Below are 24184 nucleotides of genomic sequence, written 5' to 3'. Positions count from 1 at the left end.
ACGTTACATGAACACTGCTGTTAAGAATGTTTGCTCTTAACTACTATGTTATATCTTAGCCAGTATGTTGAAAATGTTTGCTCTTAACCTTCCTGAGCCAGGGGATATTCTCTGCACCTCGCAAACCAGAATTACTTCCTGATCCATGTATTCCACTGGACGGTGGCAGTTCTGCTGCATACGTTCTTGGATAAAATGATTGTATCAACCCATTCCAGTATGGCTTAAGCCCTTGCTTTGGGGGACAGAATTTGGTTTGGTCACTCTGATGACCTTCAAGAGAAGAACAGGAAGAGTGTGACTGTTGATTCTCCTGGAACTCTCAGCAGCTTTTGATAGCTTAACCACAATATCCTCCTGGACTGCATCTGTAGGTTGGGGGTTTGACTGTTTCACTCCTGTTTATGGGTTTGGATGACTGCAGCTCAGCCCCCTGGCAGTTGTGCTGTGGGGTGCCACAGCACACCATCTTGTCCCCAGTTGTATTTAATTTCTGTATGAAGTCATGGGGAGTGGTTGTTAAAAGAGATAAAGCAACATATTGCCAGTATGCTGGTGATACTCAACTCTGTTTCTCTGAATCTGGAGACGGTGTGCATGCCCTAAACCAGTACAGTCATACCTCTTGTTACATTCGGTTCAGGTTATGTCTTTTCAGGTTGCGTCCCGCGGCAACCTGGAAGTACTGGAAAGGGTTACTTCCGGGTTTCGCCACTCACGCATGTGCAGACGTGCAAAATGACATCACGTGCATGCGCAGAAGCAGCAAATTGTGACCCGCACGTGCACAGACACGGGTTGCATTCCTTTCAGGTTGCGAACGGGGCTCCGGAACGGATCCCGTTCGCAACCAGAGGTACAACTGTACCTGGCAGTGTTAGAAACTGTGATATGAAAGCTAGGAGCTAAATGGCAGCTTAAAGCTAGGATATGGGTGCTGCAACAGAATGTCTAGGCATGCTTTTTTGTTACTGTACAAGAATACAATGCCGAAAATGAATTAACTGCAGCTAAAATCTTATATTCATTTTTTGCATAGTCTAGTCCTTATCTGAAAGCTGCAAAAAAACCAAAGCCATACTTCCCCTGTCTGCCCCCCTAATATTCTTATGAGGGTCCATTCTCCAGTCCTCAGAGAGTGGCTGGAAGTGGGGAGGCAGCAAAAGGTCCTCCTTTTGTTCCAGCAGTGGCAATTTTAATCTGAAATCTTAGGCACAGCACTGCCCCCAGAGCTTAGAAACTGCTCTCATAAATGAAATTCCCTGTCTCAGAATGCGCCTAGAACAATGAACGCTGGTGCCTAGAGCGCCTAGAGTTTTGAACGCTGGTACCTGGATGCACTCATGGACTGTGTGAGTGCTAATAACTTGTGACCACATCCTGACAAGATGGAGGCCCTATGGCTGGGTAGTTCCCAGCTCAGACAATTGGGTTGTGTACCAACTTTCTGTAGGGTTATATTCCCTCTGAAGAAGCAGGTGTATGTATTAAAGGTGCTGCTAGGTACACTGCTGTGTTTGGAGCACTTGGCACACCAACTGCAGTTGGTGCCAACTGTGGCTGTCCCTAGACAGGACTAGTGTTGGTAACCTGATTAGACTACTGTAATGTACTACATGTGAGGCTACTTGGTTCAGAAGTTGCAACTACAGTGATACCTCAGGTTAAGAACTTAATTTGTTCTGGAGGTCCATTCTTAACCTGAAACTGTTCTTAACCTGAAGCACCACTTTAGCTAATGGGACCTCCCGCTGCCGCGCGATTTCTGTTCTCATCCTGAAGCAAAGTTCTTAACCTGAGGCACTATTTCTGGGTTAGCAGAGTCTGTAACCTGAAGTGTCTGTAACTTGAAGCGTATGTAACTCGAGGTACCACTGTAGTGTACAACTTAAGACCAAGGTACCTTGCAGACACACCAAGCCAGTGTTGAAAATCTTTTGGGGAAACCTTGCTGGTCATTCCATGACCAGTGAGTTGTCACTTGAAAGCAGTGTAAAAGTGGGCCTTCCCAGCAAAAGCTTCACCCTTTGGAATGCCTCCCCTTGAGTAACTCATGAAGTGGAGAGAATAATGACTTTTAAACAGCTTATTACGTAAATTTTAGGTTTACTCAAGCTCTCCTTGATTCTGACTTACATTTTTTGTCTTGTTTAGTACTCTGCTCAGTTTTATTTGTAATATACAGTTGTGCTTTTATCTTATTTTAAATAAATCTATGGAAAGATATTTGCATTTTTATTGTTACTGTATTTTATTGTAAATTACTTAGAGATATTTGTTATTTTAAGTGGTATAGATGTGTACACACACACTCTTTTAACAGTCAAGGGTCAAGTCTTAACTTGAATGGGAAAGGCAAATTAGGATCCTTTCCCCATGGCAGGGGAAATAATTTAGCATTTTGCTTATAACAAATTCCATGTTTGTGGTTTAACACTTAAATAGAGTAGACCTTTTCTGGTTTTTTTATTCCCTCCTATATATTCCCAGTGGTCCCAGCTGGGGAGATAGAGTTCTAGCCTGAAGGGGAGGCGTGTTCTAGGCACTTGTGGCAAGGTCCTGTACCACCACTTCCACATTAAGGTTCAGTAAGTAAAGAAAAGAAGAGGCCAGGTTTCATTAAGGAAAGGTGAGACATAGCAGCGGATGGGTCATGATTATTAAAAAAGTCAGACAAGCTGCAGTCAAGGCCAAAAGGTGAAGAAGCAAAATGGGTAGCACCCTGGATAGCTCCAAGTTGAGTCAACGCTGGAAGGCAAACTTGAATGCTATTCAGACAACTGGCAAACCCTGGCTGAGCCTTAAGTAATACTGTACATCTAGGCCAACCCCTGATTAGTAGAGCCTTTTGCCTTAAAGGTGTCAAACCTGCTTTAGGAGCTACTGACTGGTGGTTTGAGGGAGGCACAGGCTCAGGTTCAATGATTGCCTCTGAGGTGGAATCTAAGAAGGGCAGTATGTGCTCCTCAATTTCTAACCTTATTACACTTTATAAATTAGTCTCTTAATAGGCATAAGATAAGTTGCATGTAAATTTGTGCCATTGTAAATGGTGTGTAATTTCTTATTCATGTGCATCTTTCTTCCTTTCTTATTTGTTTATAGTATTTATATACTTCAGCCAAAAAGCCTCCTAGGCTTATGTAAAATCAGTTAAAGCAAGATAGTCCCTGCCTGCAAGCCTGCAGTTCCAAAACATGACACACAACAAAAAAGGGCCAGGGTAGGAAGAAGAAAGCAAACTTAGCCACCAATTGTAAAGTATTATAATACTAATAAGCTGAAATGAGTTCAGGAGAGTCTTGCTTCTCTCTTTCCCATTGAATTGTCTATTGAGTTTCTCATGACAAATTACAAATTTGACTGATAAGAGAGTTAACAGTGTGCAGTATATAGAATGGAGTACCCATAGGAGGGCACAGCTGACCACAGAAGTGAAGAGGAGCACTCCACTCTGAAACATTTTGTTGAAAGTTCTGCTTGTTCTATTATGCAGATAGCCTCTGAGTATCCATGTTTTGCAAAGGTTGCTTTTGTATGATGAGATATCATTCATAAGAGTTTTATTCAGAGCATAATAGAACAAACTGATTTGAAATTGAATGTTATTTTCAGGAATAGATAGGGCATGTAATTAATGTGTGAGCTTCAGATATCACCACCCTGGGGGCCTGGCGCTGAAGGGCAGCCTCTAAATCTACTATGTCAATGCAATAAATAAATGCATGTTAATTGCAGAGTAATGGTTTTCAGAACTGGAAAGCATTTCTTTCTTACACTTTCGTATAGTGGCTATATTTCATTCTGCCATTTTAAACTTAAAATGCAAACATTAAACTTTCAGTTTCAGAAATTTGCCCCTTGAAACTAAACATAGTACTGTATTAACAATTCCTTGTTTTAACAGTTTGGGAAGTGAAGGTTGACTAAAAGCAAAAGTTTTTGAATTCCTTCTTAGCTGAGTGGGAGGTAAGCACATGTATGCAGACAGAGGTTATGAGCCTTCACATCACACTTACCACGGTCTGAACATGGCCAGTAGATGGATGTCACAAGCTTTTTCTTCCTTGAATATATTTAATATTCTCATTTTTATAGAATGGCTTTAATTATTGATCCACTCTGCAAGCAGTGTGAGTTACGTTTTTCCTCCAACCACTACAGTCATACCTCGGGTTAAATATGCTTCAGCTTGAGCGCTTTCCGGTTGCGCTCCGCGGTGACCTGAAAGTAACGGAATGTGTTACTTCCGGGTTTCACCGTTCACGGATGCGCAAACGGTCAAAATGACATCATGTGCAAGCGCGGAAGCAGCAAATCGCGACCCGCACGGACGCGGGTTGCGTTCGCTTCAGGATGTGAATGGGGATCCGGAACGGATCCCGTTCGTATCCAGAGGCACCACTGTAGTCTCATTCAGTATAAGGTAACTATGTTTCACACTAACCTAAGAGTCCACTTAAACATTCCTATAAGAAACTGATACCTGTTTTGGAATTTTCTTATCTGAAGCACAAGCACTGTGTATGGTACATGGTGATTAATGAAGATTTAAAAGAAATTATGGCAAATTTAGGATTATATTTTTGCAAAGGTTTATTATTTGAAGTATAAGAATTTAAGTGATGAAGCAGGCAACACATATTCTGTTGGGGGGATTCATAATTAATGTATTTAGTACATTTTTGCTTTAAAATATTTGTGTACTGAAAAAAGAGAAAGCTCTGATCCTCATTGTGGATTTTTAAAACTTAAATCTTGATGCTTAGGAGTCTTCATGGGCAGGGTAATCCTAATTCTGCCCCAGGATCTCTTGTGGGGTGGAGCCACTATCCCAGGGCCCCTCTAACAGATAGGTTGGTTTAGGATCCAGCAGTTCCTTTACTGACCCTGTTTTTGAGGCATTGCATGGTGCAAGCTTTTTAATTTAATCAACTTGCAATCTATGTCTGCATTCATCTTTTTCAGTTGCGTTCTGGAAAGTGAGATGGGGCTTTTGCCCTTTACATCTTTCACACATCTGGAAAGTACTTCATAAAATCTCTTCCCTTTGCCAGATATCTTCTCATTACAGCTGCCTTGTTAAAAAAAAAAATGCACAAAAGTAATTAACCCACTAACATGTTTACTAGTATTCATGCCCACAGATATTTATAGTATTTATGTGTGGTTTAACATAAGAAGAAGAAAAATAGTTTCTATAAAGATTCCCTGCCTGCTTGCCTGCAGGGTATTCTTACTTGGCAAGGCAATGAGAGAAATCTTTCTCTAAAGTTTTGTTTTGTTTTTAATTGTAACCTATGGGTTCATTGAAGAAGGATGAATGAGACATTCCCTTGAATATAATAGTTTAGTAAAAATATTTTTCTCATTTTAAGGAGAAGCATTATTGTCTATCTGACCTATTGAAATATTCTGAAATCAAGCTTTTCCCAAATTTTATTATTTTTAGTATGATAAGGCAGGATATTGTGCTAGTTGTTTTTCTATAGTGACATCTAAACTACTACTTTCTTTTTAGGAACACCATTTGCAACGAGCTATCTCAGCACAGCAAGTCTTCAGAGAAAAGAAAGAGAACATGGTTATTCCAGTTCCCGAAGCAGAAAGTAATGTCAACTATTACAATCGTCTATACAAAGGAGAGTTTAAACAGCCAAAACAGTTCATTCATATCCAACGTAAGTTCACTGTTACTTTTTTTTTCTTTTGCATTAAATGTCAAAGCTAGAGTGGCTCCTGACAAAAGATGTCCACTAGTACTTTCAAGTTGAAGAAGTAATGTAATTTCCTCAATCTGTGAGAAAAGTTGGAAGGCCTTTTGGGAACTAGCCGTTCTTCTATATTAGTTTTGTGGATGAGATTCTAGATTATCTTGCATATAATTCACAATGACAGAAACAATTCAGCTTCTTATTATTGATGAGGACAGAAATAGTAAAATATACTGGAAGGTGCAAAACCATTTTCTGTAGTTCAGAATTATGGCTTTATCCAAACAAATACACAATAGCATGTGTCCAAGTCATTCATAGAGATCCTGCTTTGGGGTCTTCAATGATGTGAGGCAGGTGTGGACCAAGAATAGGGCATTTTTAATGGTGGCACCTTGGCTCTGGCATTTCTCCAAATCTTTTAGCTTCAGCTTGCTGACCACACATTTGGGAGCCTTGAATCCAGTATTTCACCCTTAGTGGGAACAAAGGGTTATATGGATCCAGTCATTTGCCAGGTATTGTGTTTGGGATTAGAACAATCCATTCAGTATAGGCTTTACCATGGCATCTCTTACTGACAGATGCAGGGGATGAACAGAATGACAGTTTTCATTATGCCCTTTCTGTGAATTTCTTGGGGGAGTGGTGCTGTTGTTTGGTGCTGATTATGGAAGCTAAATAGGTTCGTAGGCTTCTATTTATTATATCAAGCTTTTCTAGACAAAGTGTTTTTTGAAAGATTTCAATGCATGTTTCAAATCTCACTTCTTCCCCACAGAACACTTTTTATTGAATATGGCACTTTAAAAATATTTGTGCCGAGAAATAAAAATTATTTCACCAAGGAAGAGCTGGTGCTTGAAATGTGCATCAGGATCCCTTTATAACAGATGTGGGGAAGCTTTGGTCATTGACCATCCTCCTGGGGCTGATGGGAGTTGTACTTCAAGAATATCTGGAAGGGAAAATTTGCCCCACCCCCATTTATAACTATTGTTTTGTGCAATTCTGGATTTTTATTTCTGTCTTAGATTGTGGATGAGTTTCTTGTTTGTTTCATGATCTTGAACTCTTATGGACAAGTTAAGTTTATGCCTAGTGTGAGAGGTTAGCATAATGCGAACTGTAGATGAAAACAGTTACTACTAGAGAAAGAAAAATAAATATGAAGTTTAACTTCATAGAATTGGAATAATCTTGATTATCCCCTTATTCAGTCTTTTGCAGTAGAAGGATGAAGTCAATAGGTGATAATCTAACCTCCTTTAAAAAATAATCATGGAATAAGAAAGTGAGATTTATTTATATCATCCAGCTGTTGTTGAGGTTATGAAAACCGTCCAAACGAGTAAATGCCAGTGTTTGAATGATAAGGGTGGCTGATTGTGAAAGCCCCTTCATTACTGCTTTAGAAGGTTTTTGGGGATCCTAATTTGATTAAAATTGACGGCATCCAAGGATAGGGATTGTAGATTTCATAAGGGCTCCCTCCTTTTTTGTCATTGTAATTTGAGAACTGGTATTTGGAAAAAGTGTCCAGCTATCCTTTAAGACATTAAAGGGTATTAATGTCATTAAGATAGAGTGTCTTAACACATATTATGTGGTAGGATAGGAAAGCTGTCATCTTACTTTAGGGGAAAGTTTTTCCAAGTTGTGCTCTGTTCTATGTTATTCTTTAAGTCTTGTTAGTTTAGTAGCCCCCAGATTATTTTGCCTTTCTTTGTATTGTGCACAGTAGGTCACTACTTTGAGTCAGCTGGAGCCCTATTTTCTTGGGTATCTTTCAGCAGCACAGATGCTCTGTTCTTATGGTGTACTGATCCTGATCTTCTGTATTGTCTATGGTAGAAGAGAAAGTTTTCCAATAAACAAGTCCTGCCTTTTGAGAGCAGCTGTTGAACTAGTTGACATTTTATCCATTTCCAGCTGATTGTTGTTAGTATGCATATGTCCATTTCACTTGGTATTTTAAAGTATGTTTCTGTCCCTCTTTTTATTTCAGCTTTCAATCTGGACAATGAGCAACCTGATTATGATATGGACTCAGAAGATGAGACATTATTAAATAGGCTCAATCGGAAGATGGAAATCAAACCACTGCAGTTTGAAATTATGATAGACAGGCTTGAGAAAGCTAGTTCTAATCAGGTATTACGGTTTCCAAAGCACTATTCATCTAAGATTTCACTAATAAAGTTGAATTTTGATAAGAGTTCCTTAATGTGAATGTCTTTATTTATTTTTACTATTTTTTTATGGCTGGGGCAACCCAGTCAGATGGGTGGCATATAACCCAGTCAGATGGGTGGCATATAAATAAAATTATACATATATCTCATTATGAAAGCCTTAAGCTTTACTAGTCTATGGAGTTTTCCTTTATCTGTTACCTGTTCCTCTTCCTTGTTGGGAGGTTGTATTGAACGCCCATCTCAGCTGTGGGGGCATAAGGTCGTCTGTGCCTCTTATTTAATGTTGCATGAAGGGTCCTTATGGACAATAGTTACATGGTTTGTGTGTTGCTTGAGTCATACCTAGGTGCAAAATCCAGGAGGTGAGTAGAAAATTACTTTAGCTAGGATTTACTAATGCTGCTGTAGAAAGGACCACAGCATGCCTTTTGTCAAGCTAAAAGCTTTTCTCCAATTTAAAGAAAAACATGACACGTCAATTTACACAATAGACTATAAATCCTTAGTTTCATTATATTGTCAAAAAAGTATTCATTTTAAGCTTTCCAATTTTTTCTTACTGATATTTCTTTATTTAGAAATTTCACTTCCACCTTGTGATTTACAAAAATCTAAATCATAGTATCATAAACAATCATACAGTTAAAATGTTTTAAAAATACAATAGAGGCAGGTATCGTGCAAGGTTAAAACATAACTTTTAAACAAAACATCAAGTACAAAGCAAGGCAAAGGCCTGCCAAAATGAAAATGTCTTTACCAACTGATGAAAGAAAAGAGAGGGGACTGTTATTCTTCACAGGGCAATATGTTCTACAGTGCTGATGCAAAATTTTGCTCAGTGCTCTGTTCCAACAAATTCAAGAAGCACAGCAGAGCTGCTATATAGGTGGCATGAGGGTCACCTGAACCTCACAAAACCATATTCAAAGTTGAATTAAAGTTTTATCTATACTTTGAGGAATCATTCTATATTTGCGTATTCTTCTGCGGTTCCAACAATAGTTTTAGAAATGCCTAGTGAATGAGTGTAATAAAAAGATTTTACATCTTCTTGAAGCACTAACTGCTATTCTGTCATATGAACCTTAACAGTTTAGACAAATGGTGTGGTTAGAGCCATCAAAAACCAGAGATTTTTGAAGCCATTTTATTCATAACCTGGAACTGGGAAATTTTCTTTGTTGTGTCATGTGAAGTGGAGCCTTGGTTCTCTAATGCCTTGGTACTCGAACATTTCGGCTCCCAAATGCCATAAACCCGGAAGTAAGTGTTCTGGTTTTCAAACGTTTTTTAGAAGCTGGGCGTCCAATGCGGCTGTTGGCTATTATTTCTGGGGCGCCTGCAGCCAATGGGAAGCCACTCCTTGGTTTTTGAACGTTTTGGAAGTCAAACAGACTTCCGGAATGAACCAAGGTTCCACTGTACTTCAATTGGCTGGTTAAATAGTACTTCATAGGGCCTCTCATTATAGAGCAGACTGTCACAATTGATGCTAGGATCACATTTCTTCTGGAAGGGGGACCTTGACCATAGAAATCATATACTGTCATCTTCTAAAGTGTAAATAAGATAGCAACTAGTTTAAACTTCAGGTACTGTCCAAATAATGATAGTTAATTGATCGTTTGTTTTTTGTGTGAAGAAAATAAGGCCGTGAAAGAGCATGGAATAACTTATAGATTTATGCTGACTATTGGTTCATTTTGACACTGTGTATTCTTTTAAACTGCCAAAAGTTCAGTCTTCCATTCTCAGGCACTGGATGGCATTAAACCTAATCCAGCAGAGCATGTGCAGGATCCCAGAATAAGCATTTGAACATGTGGAACTGGAAAGTTGCCCATGAAATACGGTATTTTTCCATGTATAAGACTAGGCTTTTTAACCAAAAAATTAGGTTTAAAATTGGGGATTGTCTTATACAGTGGTACCCTGCAAGATGAATGCCTCGCAAGACGGAAAACCCGCTAGACGAAAGGGTTTTCCGTTTTTCGATGCGCTTCGCAGGACGAATTTCCCTATGGGCTTGCTTCGCAAGACGAAAATGTCTTGCGAGTCTTGAGATTTTTTTCCACTCCCCACCCCCTTTTCTAAGCCGCTAAACCGCTAATAGCCTTTTAGCAGCTAATCCGCTAATCCCTTAAACCGCTAATAGCCGCTAAACCGCTAATAGCGCTAAGCCGCTAATAGGGTTGCTTCGCAAGACAAAAAAACCGCTAGACGAAGAGACTCGCAGAACGAATTAATTTCGTCTTGCGAGGCACCACTGTACATGGGTAGTGCTGAGGGGTATTTTCTTAATTTGGAGTCCCCCAAAATAGGGGCTTCTTATACACAGAAAAATATGGTAAATTTCATATAGGAAAAGTAGCTGTTAGTAATAGTTTCTGTGTAGGTGCTATTAAATCATTATTGGCTGAAAAGCAAGGTCTTCCAACGAAGTAGTTAACTTCATTAAGTGATCAGTTTTCATTTCAAAGAAATCGTTGTTTGTGCAAACAAAGAACAATAGAGCTCAAATGTCTTGAGTTCAAATATATAGAACAAATGTGTAACTTGTGTCAAAAGTAGCTTTACATTTTCAGGCATATAAGCATAATGGAGAGGTTGTTCTGTTTAGTTGATGTCTGGGTATCCAGTTACTATTCTCAAAATCTCAAAAAGTGAAATAAAAGATTTTTATAAAATCCTTGATATTGTTATAATTAGCGTTGTTATCAGATGTGCCTGAAGCCAATGAACCTTGACAGAATTTAAGAACCAGTTCATCCTGCTACCCCATAAAAAGTTACTTTTAAAGTGTTGCAGCTTTAAGAGCGCAATCTGTGCCTGCGTATGCAACAGCTTTACAAACAAACTTACAGTAAACTCGAGCAATTTTTAATGTAAGATAACTGCAAACCATGAGACTTAATTCCTGGTTCATATGACACAACAAGCCAACATTCATTGAAAATGAAACTAATCTCCACAGAAGTCCTCATCCCACTAAACAGGAGGGATAGAGGGAAGGGTGGAGTGGGCAAGCCATGGTTTAGCATTATTTGTGAACACAGCCAATATCTTAAAAAGCAGTGATTCCCAATTACCTAAGTACTATAGACCCCATGTTTTTCAAAAGCCAAGCCATGGACCCTCTACTTTTTTGGGGGAAATTATTTGGCAATTTTTGTTATGTGAATGGTGCTAAGGACCCCCCTGAGTGAGTTACGCGAACCCCCAAGGGTCCATGGACCCCCAATTGGGAATCACTGTCTTAGAGTGTATTCAGAGGAGGAAACTTAGCAAAAGTAGTCCCAGAATGTCAAACTCTTTTACTTTACCAAACATATGTATTACTGGAAACACCTGGGATTACAATGTGCAGCTCTTAGGAGCACTTAGGACTGTCTATAGTACATCACAGTGCATCAGAAATCAGTATTTTGGGACCTATAGGGTAGCTTTTGTAAGGACTCAGAATTGCAGGGTAATGTGGTCTGAAGCATCATCATGTTTCTCTAAAGTACTTGTCTCAATCCAGCAAAAGTTAGTTGCACTCAAGTCCCATTAAAGTCTGTGAGGCAAAGTAGTTACAGCTAACTTAAGCCCCATTAATTTTAATGGGAGAGAAGTGTGACTACTTTTAGTTAGAATAGGGCCGCTGGGTGTTGATATCCTCATTTTGACTACGAGAGAAGGCTTTCTGAAAACACTTGTTTCCTGTGGCTGTGAGCTGTTCTCATTCTTCTTTATGATAAAATATCCCTTTTACCCTAGTTCTTTAGTTTTATACCTCAATCCCACCAAAATCTAATTATTCCTATCCTTATAGTCATTATGTGCAAGGAAAAAGGCTTAGCAGCCAGGATTCCACAGCACTAAAGTTCAATAATTTTATCTATGTAAAGATGAACTGACATTTTCCAGTTTGCTTTTCCTCCTTTAGTTGAATAAAAACTTGTTTTCATTGGGTACTCTTAAGGGCTCAGTGAATAAAATATGTAGATCTTTTTAAATGCCTAATAGAACTCATTAGCTTATTTGTTTTGTTGCTTGGAATGGAGAGACCATTCCCTCAAGGAGTGTAGGCAGAACTCAGACAATTCCAGTGTAGATCAGGAGTGGTCCGGATCTGTATTCCCTGGAACAACTCCGTTCTTCAGAGAAATTGGTAGGTTTGCCAGGGTCCATATTATGGAAATGGCAAGAAGAAGAGAAATTATAGATTTATTTTGACACAAGTGTAGACATCATTTTAGCCCTTTATCGTTTAGCAAGATATGCTTGTTGAGGTACGAAATATTCTGACTTCGATCAACCCAAATCACCTGAAGGAACCTCCTAGTTTCTTTTGCTGTATTGACAGTATGGAAATATAATGTGCACCTGCAGCCAAAATAACTGACTGCTGCTACAGAGGAAGTAAATGATACAGACGCTGCATTTCAGACACCAATGAATAATTAGTAGTATTAAAGAAGTATTTTGTCATAAAATGTCTGATGTCTAATTTTTGTGCAACAGGTCTTTTTCCCCTGAAGCTGTAAAGTCATACCACATTGCTCTCTTCATACCTTGCAGTACTAATTGTATGAAGAAACCAAAGTTCTAATAGCTAATACATTGTAGAGGATTGTGCGTAACATTTCCTCTTCAAAATGTCCATCCTGGATTATTGTTAAGAACAACTTTTAAAATAATTCCTTGTGTTACACACCAATGTTTTTATATCTTTTCCAGCTTGTAACACTTCAGGAAGCTAAGTTGCTGCTAAATGAGGATGATTACCTTATTAAGGCTGTCTATGACTACTGGGTAAGAAAGCGTAAGAACTGCAGAGGGCCTTCCCTCATCCCCCAAATCAAGCAAGAAAAAAGAGACGGCTCCACCAACAATGATCCATACGTGGCTTTTAGGAGGAGAACAGAGAAAATGCAGACAAGAAAGGTAACTCTCTCAGTTCTGCCGTTTTCCAAACTGCTATTTTCCAAAGGTTAAATGTCACAAATTCTTCATCTTATTAAGGACAAAAGGTGAAAATGTTTCATTGTCTGCTAAAATCTGTTTACCTAACTCATAATCAAGATGATAGTAAGGAAGTTTTAAAGTAATACTGTATTAGCTAGAATATTAATAAAATAAAGATCATGGGACTAACCACATTCTCATTTTTGGAGTACTATAGCTACCATGAATTCAGTGTGCCTTCAAAGTGGATCCTAATTTCCAATTTTTGGTTCAAGACTTTAGCTTGCCTTGTCACTTTCTGCAGTCCATTCTTTAGTATGATTCGGTCTCATTTTCTTGGATTTCAGATGCCTGGGTCTCTGTATCTTATTAGACTGATGATTATGTTAAAAGATGTAACTTTGTTTATTTTGATTTCTGTTGTTTGTTTTTGCATTTTGGACATAAATAAATATTCTATAGGCTAGTTGTAAATGTTTCCTTTTTAAGGAGGTAGCTTGAGCAAATAGTGGCTTTTCAGTTTTAGATGACACTATTTAAGAGTCATCTCAGTTTGGCTTCAGGCCAGTTCCAGCTTGGAACTGAAACTGCCTTAATCACCCTATGGGATGACATTTGCTGGAAGAAGGATGGAGAAGTGTGACCATGCTAATTTTCTTCGACCATTCAGGGACATGGACTAGTGTCCTTTGAGATTCACTGGCTGCACTAGCTATTGAGAACCACTGTGGTCAGGTGTTTCTGTTCCTACTTGGCAGATTCCTTCCAGAAGGTGATGCTGGGGGACTGCTCTGTGCCATGGCAATTATATTATGGACTATCACTGCCTGCATCATTCCCTGTGCTATTTAACTTCTATATGACATTGCTAGGGAAAACCATTTGTAAATTTGGGCTGAGATGTCACCAGGGCATTGCTGACATTCGGCTTAATTCCTTTTCATCTAACTTGGGTAAAGCAGTAGAAGTCTTGAACCAAGTGCCTAAAGTTATGGACTCAATTCAGGCAAGGCATAGGTTCTGTGGATGTTTCTGACTGGGGAGGTGAAGTTTACCTTGTTCTGGATGACTGTTGTGGAAGCAGAATGCGACCTGAACATAATTTGGACCCAACCTTAAATGTCAGTGATTCAATATAAAGTGCAGTTATTTAAACTCAGTACGACTACATCTTCCATACATACTTTTTACTATTAATATTTTCCCCCCAACAGAACCGAAAGAATGATGAAGCCTCTTATGAGAAAATGCTGAAATTAAGAAGGGAGTTTAGTAGAGCCATAACAATTTTAGAGATGATTAAGAGACGAGAGAAAACAAAACGAGAGTTGTTACATTTGACATTGGAAGTTGTGGAGAAAAGGTAATTTTTTCATCCATTCTTGTTAAACAGGTTCCGCTTGAATTCCATAAAATAATATGTTTTACTTGAAGTGCCATGATTAGCAAATGTAGTATGTTTGGTGGAATGTTTCACTTGGCACATGGTGTGTTCTGTCCTATATCAAACATATCCTCTATTCTGAGTTTCTAAATAGGAAGCAATGATGACATGCCTTGCAGGGTTCCTGTGACAATAAATAGACGAAATATTTTAAAGCACTTCACATATTTAAAGTCGTTCATTAATGATTAGCAATAATTATTTTTCTTTTTTGTTAAGATACCATTTGGGTGATTATGGAGGTGAAATACTTAACGAAGTCAAACTTAATACAACTGAAAAAGAGATGAACACCACTCCAGCAGCTCTTCATAATGGAAATCATCACAAGGTTCAAGAATGTAAAGCTAAGGTAAATGACTTGCATCACCATTAATTTCCCTGGATACATTGTCCTCTTTGTAATGTGGAAAATGTATATGTAGTAATAGTTATTTTCTATAATGTTGTCAGAAGAAAGCAGAAATAAAAATCTATCTTAAGCTGTATGTACAGATAGCAATACCTGATGTACACAGCCAGCTGTATATATTTTTTCATTTTAGCAGTTCAAAAATCAATAGCACAGGAGCTGAGAAGGTTTGCTGTGCTTCTTGGTTTATGCAACTAATTAGAAAGGGCTATATTTCTAGTTGTATATGAAGCCATTTGGTGGAGGCATTGCTGCATTTTAGAATGCTTTCAGGTTACAGAGGTCAAGAACATAAAAATTGCTTCTTCCTTTAGTCCTCTTACAAGAGATAACTGCAGATTAAAGTTTTTTGGCAGCTAACTTTAGCTAATTTATCCAGACACATTTTTTAAAAATTTGCTGCATATTAGCAGAGAAATAATCTTCCAGCACTGCCTTTGAATCATTGTAATGGTAACACTTGCAATTATTTCATAGAGACTCATGCTTGCTGAGCTTTTAGAATTGGCTTATTTGCAGTACATATATTTAGATGGTTCTTTTTAGAAAAGAACTAAACATTTTCAAATATTTTAAATCAAAAAGAACATATTTCATTAAAACATTTCTCTCTTGTATTTAACTTTGATGACATCTAGTGGTTATTACATTGTAGGCACCTATCTACTGTTCAGTTTGGTTCATACTTGCCTTGTCCTCTGCTGCCACAAAGTAACAAACTTTGAGCAGGAAAACGTGTGCAAGACACCAGCTTTTTAGAAATTTACTGAGTACTTTTAAAAGTTAATGCAGAACACAGTAAAGGATACTGAACATTATATTTTCAAGTTGTTGAATATTAAATTTTGTAAAAGAAATACTTGTTCAGAGTTATATAAACTTTATTCTTTAGGCAACCTGTTCATGAGCAAAGCTGAACCATAATGAGATTAGAAGGGTGGTGGTGGATATAGACTGTTTAATGAAATAAGAATAATTATTAACAAACGGGGGGTTGTCCAAAATTTATTGTATACAACAGCATGCTCACCACTCATCTCTAAAAGAGGAAGTGTCTGATGTTGTCCGTCAAAAGAAGAAGTATCCAAAGAAGCCTAAAACTGAGAGTGTAATAAATCCTCAGCAACCCACTACTGAGCCTTTGCCTGTGATCAGTAAAAGTGATATCAAACAGTATGACTTCCACAGTTCAGATGAAGATGAATTTCCACAGGTAATACATGTCAACTAAGTTATAGTGACAGAGAGAAAAGGAAAAAGTTGTGTAAAATAAAAATAATTGTCACTTAATTTTTAATTATTATTTTTTTAAATGTTGCCCTTTCACCATAGGTTTCTGTTGGGATGTCATGCCACAGGGACTGGGATCCAAAGGGCTGTTTAGGCTTCTACAAAGGGCTTAGATGAGCCTGGTGCCCTTTTTGTGTTTGGGCAGCTCGCATCTCCCAGGCTCTCAAGAACAGTTCTTAAACATAGTCTTTGTGGGATATGGGGGTCTAATGGAGAAAAACAATTATACAGACCCTCAAGTTCACAAAACTTGCTTCGCCATTCCTTAGATGCTGGCTGATGGGAATTTATTTTATTTTATTAAGTTTCCAATAAATGAACTGCTAAAACTGAGCAAACGGAGTACTTGTCGGTTATAATAAGTTGGCATAATTGCGTGTTTTTAAATCAAACTGCTTTGGCCCCGTAGGTACCCTCACCGGTGTCTGAGCCAGAAGAAGAAAATGATCCTGATGGAGCAAGTGCATTCAGAAGAAGGGCAGGATGCCAGTATTATGCTGTAAGGATTCTTGCTGCTGTTAAGACCTATCTAACTGATTAATGCAGAAGACAGATGTTTGGTTAAAAGGAACATACTTCAGCCTTCCTCTTTTTCCTCTCTCGTCCACCTTGGGTGTTTAAAAACAGACTTGATCTTCCTAAAATACAAAGTAGTATCAGATTATGCCAGCTACAGTGTATCCAGTCAAGGCTGTCAAATGTACAGGAAGGGATATACCTTGAGGAAATTGGGGCACACACGGAACTGCTAGCTTCACTTGAACTATTTCAGTATGCTTGAAAGGGTAGGGCTGCCAAAAGAGGTGTGGCTGGTGGCTACTAACTAGAGGGCCCTTTCAGTGGTGATGCTCCAGTTGTGGAATGCCTTTCCCAACGAGGCTCACTCAATGCCTTTGTTACAGTCTTTGGTGCTTGGTGGAGGCCTTTTTATTTCCCCAGGCTTTGCGGACTAAATCGTAATACTTTTTTGATCCTTTGGAATACTGTTATTCTGTTGTTGGTTTTACTCTTTTATGCTTTTTCTGTTTTGATTTTTCAATTTTGGGATTTCATGTCCTATTTCTCTTTCTCTCTCTCTCTCTCTCTCTCTCTCTGTGTGTGTGTGTGTGTGTGTGTGTGTGTGGAGAGAGAGAGAGAGAGAGAAATAGGACATGAGAGAGAGGGAGTACACACACACACAAACACAAACACCTAAACTTCTGGGGAAGGAGGTTGGGGCATATGAGATTACAGTGAAGGGAATTTGAAGGGATTAAAAAAACCTAATAGTGTCAGGAATGCACTAGTTTAAGTATATGGGACTACATTCCATCAAAATATCTCACACAGTAGCTTGAACCCTGCAAATCTAATCCTGTTACTTGTACACCTAATGTTTGTGTCCTCTTAGCAATTGTCTCACCCTTTCACATACATTGTATGATGTTTGTTTCTTCTATTCATATTTGTAAAAGTATTTATATACCATCCCCTCATCAGGGTAATGTATAGCAGTATAAAAGCATTAAAAGCAATAGAGAGCAATAATTAAAATGAGAAAATTGTTTGATGAAAGTGTTCCACTTTTTGCAGCCAAAATAATGTCAGGACCTTTATGTAAATAGTTCTATTCAAGTTTCATTTTCCCTTTCCCAAGAATGAAAGCAAAATTATTCTTGTCTTGTCTTCTGCAGGCTCATTTGGACCAAACTAATTATTCTCATGAGAATTCAGAACTGGCAGAATTGGATAAGCTAAGGTATAGGCATTGCCTTACAACACTTACAGTTCCAAGAAGATGTATAGGATTTGCAAGAAGACGAGTTGGCAGGGGTGGAAGGTAAGAGAATTGCTAATTTTGTTGGTAAAATAACATACTATTTTCTTCCCTTTTCATGGAAGCAAAACTCAAATGTATATTAATATTTTCTTTTCTTCTTCTTTTAAAACAGGGTGTTGATGGACCGGATATCCACAGAACATGATCCTGTCCTGAAACAGATTGACCCAGATATGCTAAACAGTTGCTCAAGCTCTTCCCAAAATGTAGACTTTTCTTCTAATTTTTCACGGACCAATGCTTCCAATAAACATTGTGAAAATAGACTTTCTCTTTCTGAAATACTAAGCAATATCAGATCGTGTCGACTGCAGTGTTTCCAACCACGGCTACTAAACATACAGGACAGTGATAGTGAAGAATGTACCTCAAGGAAACCAGGGCAGGCTGTGAATAATAAAAGAGTTTCTGCGCCATCTGTAGCTTTATTGAACACCAGCAAGAATGGCATATCAGGTAGGCAGAGATTTGCAATGTTGAACTTGAAATGCGTATTTATCACCTTGGACCTGGCTGAGGATTCTAGAAGAGAAAATAGTATGTGTATTGGGGGTGGGAAGAGAGAGATGTCACTGCAATAAAATAGAATCACTGTGTGTGTGTGTGTGTGTGTGTGTGTGTGTTACATACTTTTGTACAGATATTTTATTCCTTCATACAGTGGATGTGTAAAGAGCCATGCAGGGCAATGAATGCTGTCCTGGACACTGCAAGTCTTACGTAGTTCGGACACCTTGTCCCTGAGATTACACACCCCATCCACATAGATCATTTACTAATATTTGGTGTAATGGATTTAAACAGAGGACTAACATATGACTTGCTTATACTGCTAGCACTAAGCCTGCACACTTAGTCGTGAGTAAGCTTTGGTGACACATATAAAAAAGATCAGGCTACACAACAGAAGAAATTACAAGAAATTTATAAAGTCCATTATTTTTATTTTTGCATCGTGAAAACTGATTCACTATTTACAGCAGTTACAGCACAAGTAGCACATTGATCCTTAATGTAACACGAAAGCCACCTTGTCACACACACACACACACACACACACCTAATGATAATAGGTGAATTGACATTCATACGCTACATTTCCCATGGACCAAACTTTGCATTGCTGGATTTTAAAGAAGTGTTCGGCATAATTCTTTATTCTTTGTGTGGGGCTTAGGAGTTGCCCTTGCTTATTAGTATTGATAACAGTACGTGCACAGTGCTGTACAATTTATGCACACCTCCTTTGAGCAACATTAGCTTTTTCATGGTGGTTGAGGCCATTATTACCGTATTTTTCGCTCTATAAGACACACTTTTTCCCCTCCAAAAATTAAGGGGGAATGTGTGTGCGTCTTATGGAGCGAATGCAGGCTCCATGGCTTCAGCGACAGCAATGCGAAGCCTCCGGAACGCTCCCGCTGCGCTCCGGAGGCTTCGTGTTGCTTTCGCTGAAGCCTGGAGAGAGAGAGGGGTCGGTGCGCACCGATCCCTCTTGCTGTCCTGGCTTCGCTTCGCTGGAGAGGCGCTGCGCAGCTTTTCCTCTATGCGCAACGCCCCTTCAGTGAAGCAGGAGGAGAAATGGAAGGGGCTCTGCTTCTCCTGCCGCTTCGCTGAAGGGGCGCTGCGCAGAGAGGGAGAGAATTTTTTTTTCTTGTTCTCTCCCCCTAAAACTAGGTTCGTCTTATGATCGGGTGCGTCCTATAGAGCGAAAAATACGGCAAATCACTCTGTGGCCATAATTACTGACTAGAAATCTGTTAATGTGCAGTGGCTTACCACATGGAATGTGTGACTCATACAACAAATCAAAATAGGAAAGAAAGAAAGAAAGAAAGAAAGAAATTTAAGAAAAAACTAAGTTGTCTTGGGCAGTCTCTTCAGAAACTGTTATAATGAACTTCCTGGTGGCCTGCTTCTCATAGGTCTTAAGTAGCTTCAGTTAAAGTGGAGAAGGGGGAGTCTTAAAAGCTTTTCCAGGAACTCATGTTATACATATTGCCCTGGCTTACCCGGAGGCAGCAACAATAGGCACTTTATCCCAGTAATTGGGTAATATCTTAAGGATCTTGATTCTTAACAGTTTCTTCCTATCTCTTCTCAATACCTTCTGTAAGTGGTATAAGCAAAAATTGTGTGCTTGTTTAACATGCTAGCAGCAACTGATCTCAGAACTGATTCATATATGTATAATGGAGTGATGAAGACACACACTTTAGTATCTTAGTTTTTTGGGTTTTTTGTAGAACTCCGACCCCATATTCCTGTTAACCTCTCCACTAATATTTGCTGAAAATGGAACCAGCTGTAGCAGTACTGTCATTAACAGGTCACTTGTCAAGTTTAAGTGATTGTGCATAGTAGACACATAATATCTGTACCCTTTGAGAGCAAAACAGTCATTGCCAAGGATTGCACTACAAAATGATTCGCACTTTCAAAACAAGTTTTACCTCAGCAAGAGAAAGTACTCTTGGCATAAGAATATTGATTTCTATAATTACTAGTTATCTAACTCTTTTCATAAATTAGATTGATGCTTCAAAGAGAACGTTTCAATAATCCCTGCAGGCCTTAATGTAGTCCAGAATTACTACCCCCATATTATAGGCTGGGTACTGAGACTAAAAGAGTGATAGCTTACTTAAGTATCCCAATTGGGCTCCTGCCAGTGGGATCTGCAAGCCTGCAGGAGTGGGATTGGCGAAGCTCATGATCATGATCACAACTGCGCTGCACCAGTTCTTTGTATATCAGATTTGAGTTTGAGTCAAAAATCATCCTTTTAAAGGTTGAGCGCACATGCGTGGAAGCTGAATGTGGTTCAACTGCATTACTCTTCAGTAAAAAAGCAACAGTAATCTATTGTTCTCCTTAATAGAATGTTTCCAAAATAAATATGGTCAGAAGAATCTATTTCAGTGAAGCTGGGGTGAAAAGTGTTTTGGTTCTGGTGCTTAGGCACACGATACCTTTTATTCAGCTGTATGCAGAGGCACATGAAATGCTTAGGCACATTAAATCTTTTATTCAACCGTAAGACTAAGGTTCTGATGCTAAATGCCAAACACTGAAGAGCTCAAGTAGCATTCCATTCCCAAGTACAAGTCAAAACCGTAATTGGGCTGAAATAATTGAAAAACTCCCTACAACTTCTGCTTTTTGCGCGTCCATTTGTTGGCATCAAGTTAACCTAAGCCATAACCACTTGAGTATATAGGAGGCATTTAATACTCGAAAACCTGTTTTCCCCTCTCCTCAACTCCTTGGGGATTTATGTTAGTCTTGGCCTGCTGCAGTAGAAAGGGGCTGCACAGCAGCAGAATGCAGCAAAGGCAAAAGCTGAGTTGCCCAACAAGTTTGTTAATAAGTTGTAAAATTTGGAAATTTTGTTTTTGCTTCATTGACTTTGCCTTTTCTTCATTAATTTGTGAGCTGTACTAGCTTTCAAGAAAACTATGGTGACTTCTGGAATAAAATTTATCTAAAATAATACATAGGGTAGGATCCAGTGGATGGGTATATACCCACTAATGCAAGACATGCATCAGCAGATTGAGGTGGAGGCAATTTTCAGCAATTAATCTGCAGCCTCCCAAATTGCTGCCTTTCCTATACTACCGATGGATGCTTTTCCCATTTGATTGCACCCATAGCACAAAATATTTTGGGGTGTAGTATAAAATTTCATGAAGGCTTTATAAATTTTGTTGTTTCTTCAGCTTCAGCTTGGCCACTAATTGAACCATGAATTACTCACACTAGGTTGCAATGAATTTGAATAATGAGATGACCACAAGCCACCATAAAACATTGCAAGGCATCCTTTTCATGTTATCGTCATAAATTGAAACTAGGAAAGCATGTGCATTCATCTTTCATAACACTAGTATATTTTAGTCACTTTTATAAATATTAAATGATGATAAACAGTATGGCTATGTTCATCTACAAAGAAGTAATACCTGTGTAGTAACTGCCTTTTAATGTACGGGATGGGATGCACAAAGTTTTCCCTTTGGTCATGGGAATCTGTCGACCCGAAACAGCCCTACCCATCATTTTGCTAGCCTTCATTGAGCAACTATACTAGTGACTCACTTCATTAGTAAGTCACTTCTAGCAAGATATTTCAAGTTTTCCAAACACAGAGACAAATCATTCTCAACATTCCAAGGAAAAGGCAACATTTGCTCAGGAAACTCATTGATCCTTGGAATATTACAGAACCTGTTAATTGATGACCACTTGATAAATTATTTGCAGTACCTGTGAAAGGAGTTCCTTTCTGGTGGCATTTTAAATATTAAGTAACTTACCTCAACTCATAACACATTTTCAAAGGGTTTTCATTAGACAAGGAATTCTTCCATAGCATCTATATTTAGATACTATAAATCACTGTTCAATGTTGTGATCCAGCAGGTAGTCATCAGACGAAACAGAAACCAGTTAACAGCACAAGATTAAAAGCATTTACTGAAGCTTCTGTACATTGCTTAACTGATTTGTATAAATCTGTTGCTTTTTGTCCTGTTTTCATATTCTTTAAAGTTTGCTATGAGAATTGTTTTCTGCCAGATTCTTTGAGGAAATTTAAGCATAATCTCCTCCTTTTCTGCAGTAACAGGGGGTATTACAGAAGAACAGTTTCAAACACATCAACAGCAGTTAGTTCAAATGCAAAGACAGCAACTTGCTCAGCTTCAGCAGAAACAGCAGTCTCAGCATTCCTCCCAACAGACGCATCCAAAAGCACAGGTAATATTCTGTTCTGGAAAATGCTTTTCTTCTATTATAAACATGATTCTAACAACAGTTATCCCTGCTCAGAGAGAGAAAGAGAGAGAATGAAACTACCCACCCCTAAAAGGAATTGAGCTGTTTCATTTGAAACTGGTTCATGCTGCACTTTTTGTCCATATCTTCATCCCTGAACTGACCTTCCTCTAGGTCAGGGATAGCCAAAGTAGTGCCCTTCAGATGCTCTTGGAATCTGTCATGGGGCTGGGGCTGATGGGAACTGGAGTCCAACAACTTCTGGAGGGCACCCAATTGGTTATCCCTGCTCTAGGTATACATGCACATATACACACAGACAAATGTATTGTTTTCACTGGACAGTCACATACATAGATGACAAAAACAAAAAAAAGTTCTGCCAATGTCATGATGGCTCTCTATATCAAAAGTATGGGTCAACTGTACTGTTGTTCTGCTTGCAGGTCTAGGTAGCAAAAATACCTACTTAAAGGAAACAGATTATTTTAAAATGTGATTCAGCAAACAGGATCATTTGAAATCAGTAAAAATTGGACTAAGAAATGATTGCATCCCTCATATTTTTTTGTTCCTGTGAATGAGTTTTTAAGAACATTTTTATATCTAAATAATAAGTGACTCACATTATACACTCAAAATAAATAAGCCCACCCATATTTTTTGTTTGGAAATTATTACACTATTTCTGAAAATTATTTGGAATTGTGAATTCTTAAGAATAATCTCATGCAGAACACTGCACATTATCATTGAAGCTTTACCCCCACAACCACCACACCACCAAATGTCTTCTGTAGCTCTTGGCAAGCAGTATCTGATGTAGCAGGAACTGCTGCTGTTTGGGGTGTGGAGGTGTTGACACCCAAAGGAACTCTTTCTAGTTTCAGAACGGATCAACAGAATTTTGAGCTAATAGAGGTATAGGGTGAAAGGCAACGATATATATGGTCTCTTGACTCTGGGGTATGATATTGAAAGATAATAACACTGAGTTGGAATCATATTTTGACTTTCTCTGCCTGTTATGAGACGCACACTGAGCTAATGCACCAGCATTTCCTTATTGGTCCATAATTAACAATTGTTTTGTGCAAATTCCCTAGGGCTCAAGCACCTCTGACTGTATGTCAAAAACGCTTGACTCGGCCAGCGCCCATTTTGCTGCATCTGCAGTGGTGAGTGCACCTGCTCCCAGTCGCAGTGAGGTGACAAAGGAACAGAGTGCCAGCCACAATATAAATGGTGTTGTTCAGCCCACAGGTATGGATTTCTTTTTTGTTCTTCAATCAAGTAAGATTTGCAACAAACTGATTGATGCTTATTTTTAGTGAAATCAAATAATTGTTTGGAAACAAACCTAGGAAATAAATGAGAGTTTGTTCATTTGAGAGTAAATTTGTTTTATCAAATGGACAAGGTCATAGTTTCACTGTGTGTTTTGTTTCAGCCACACTTTAGAGAAGTGAGTGGCTGCCTCTGTGTGCCCACTAGTGCTTTGATCCTTCTTACTATCCGCACTCAACTGTGCAAGCCCTTTCAAAGCAGTTTGGCAGATCTTATCCTCAGCTTAAA

The 24184-nt window shown here is 38.7% G+C and overlaps 2 protein-coding genes across 3 annotated transcripts in view; both read left to right on the top strand.

Moving 5' to 3' along the window:
* The window catches only part of KIF5C (kinesin family member 5C), a 312660-nt gene that overhangs the window by 207969 nt on the left and 80507 nt on the right, over positions 1–24184 (top strand). The window lies entirely within an intron of this gene.
* The window catches only part of EPC2 (enhancer of polycomb homolog 2), a 49270-nt gene that overhangs the window by 22557 nt on the left and 2529 nt on the right, over positions 1–24184 (top strand). Inside the window, exons 2-12 of one of the 2 annotated variants that reach the window (XM_083408070.1) lie at positions 5522–5681; positions 7723–7868; positions 12638–12844; positions 14080–14228; positions 14529–14661; positions 15743–15934; positions 16421–16510; positions 17685–17830; positions 17943–18286; positions 22461–22591; positions 23716–23872. In XM_083408070.1, the coding sequence (XP_083264196.1) occupies positions 5522–5681; positions 7723–7868; positions 12638–12844; positions 14080–14228; positions 14529–14661; positions 15743–15934; positions 16421–16510; positions 17685–17830; positions 17943–18286; positions 22461–22591; positions 23716–23872 (1855 nt within the window). Of the gene's footprint in view, positions 1–5521; positions 5682–7722; positions 7869–12637; positions 12845–14079; positions 14229–14528; positions 14662–15742; positions 15935–16420; positions 16511–17684; positions 17831–17942; positions 18287–22454; positions 22592–23715; positions 23873–24184 lie in introns of both variants that reach the window. The other variant, XM_083408069.1, reaches the window with a different exon arrangement.

This window comes from Podarcis tiliguerta (genome assembly GCF_965153285.1).
Source record: "Podarcis tiliguerta genome assembly, chromosome: 1".
Taxonomy (NCBI): Eukaryota; Metazoa; Chordata; class Lepidosauria; order Squamata; family Lacertidae; genus Podarcis; species Podarcis tiliguerta.
The sequence above is the reverse complement of the archived record's forward strand: the minus strand, read 5'-3'. Positions and strand labels throughout refer to the sequence as shown.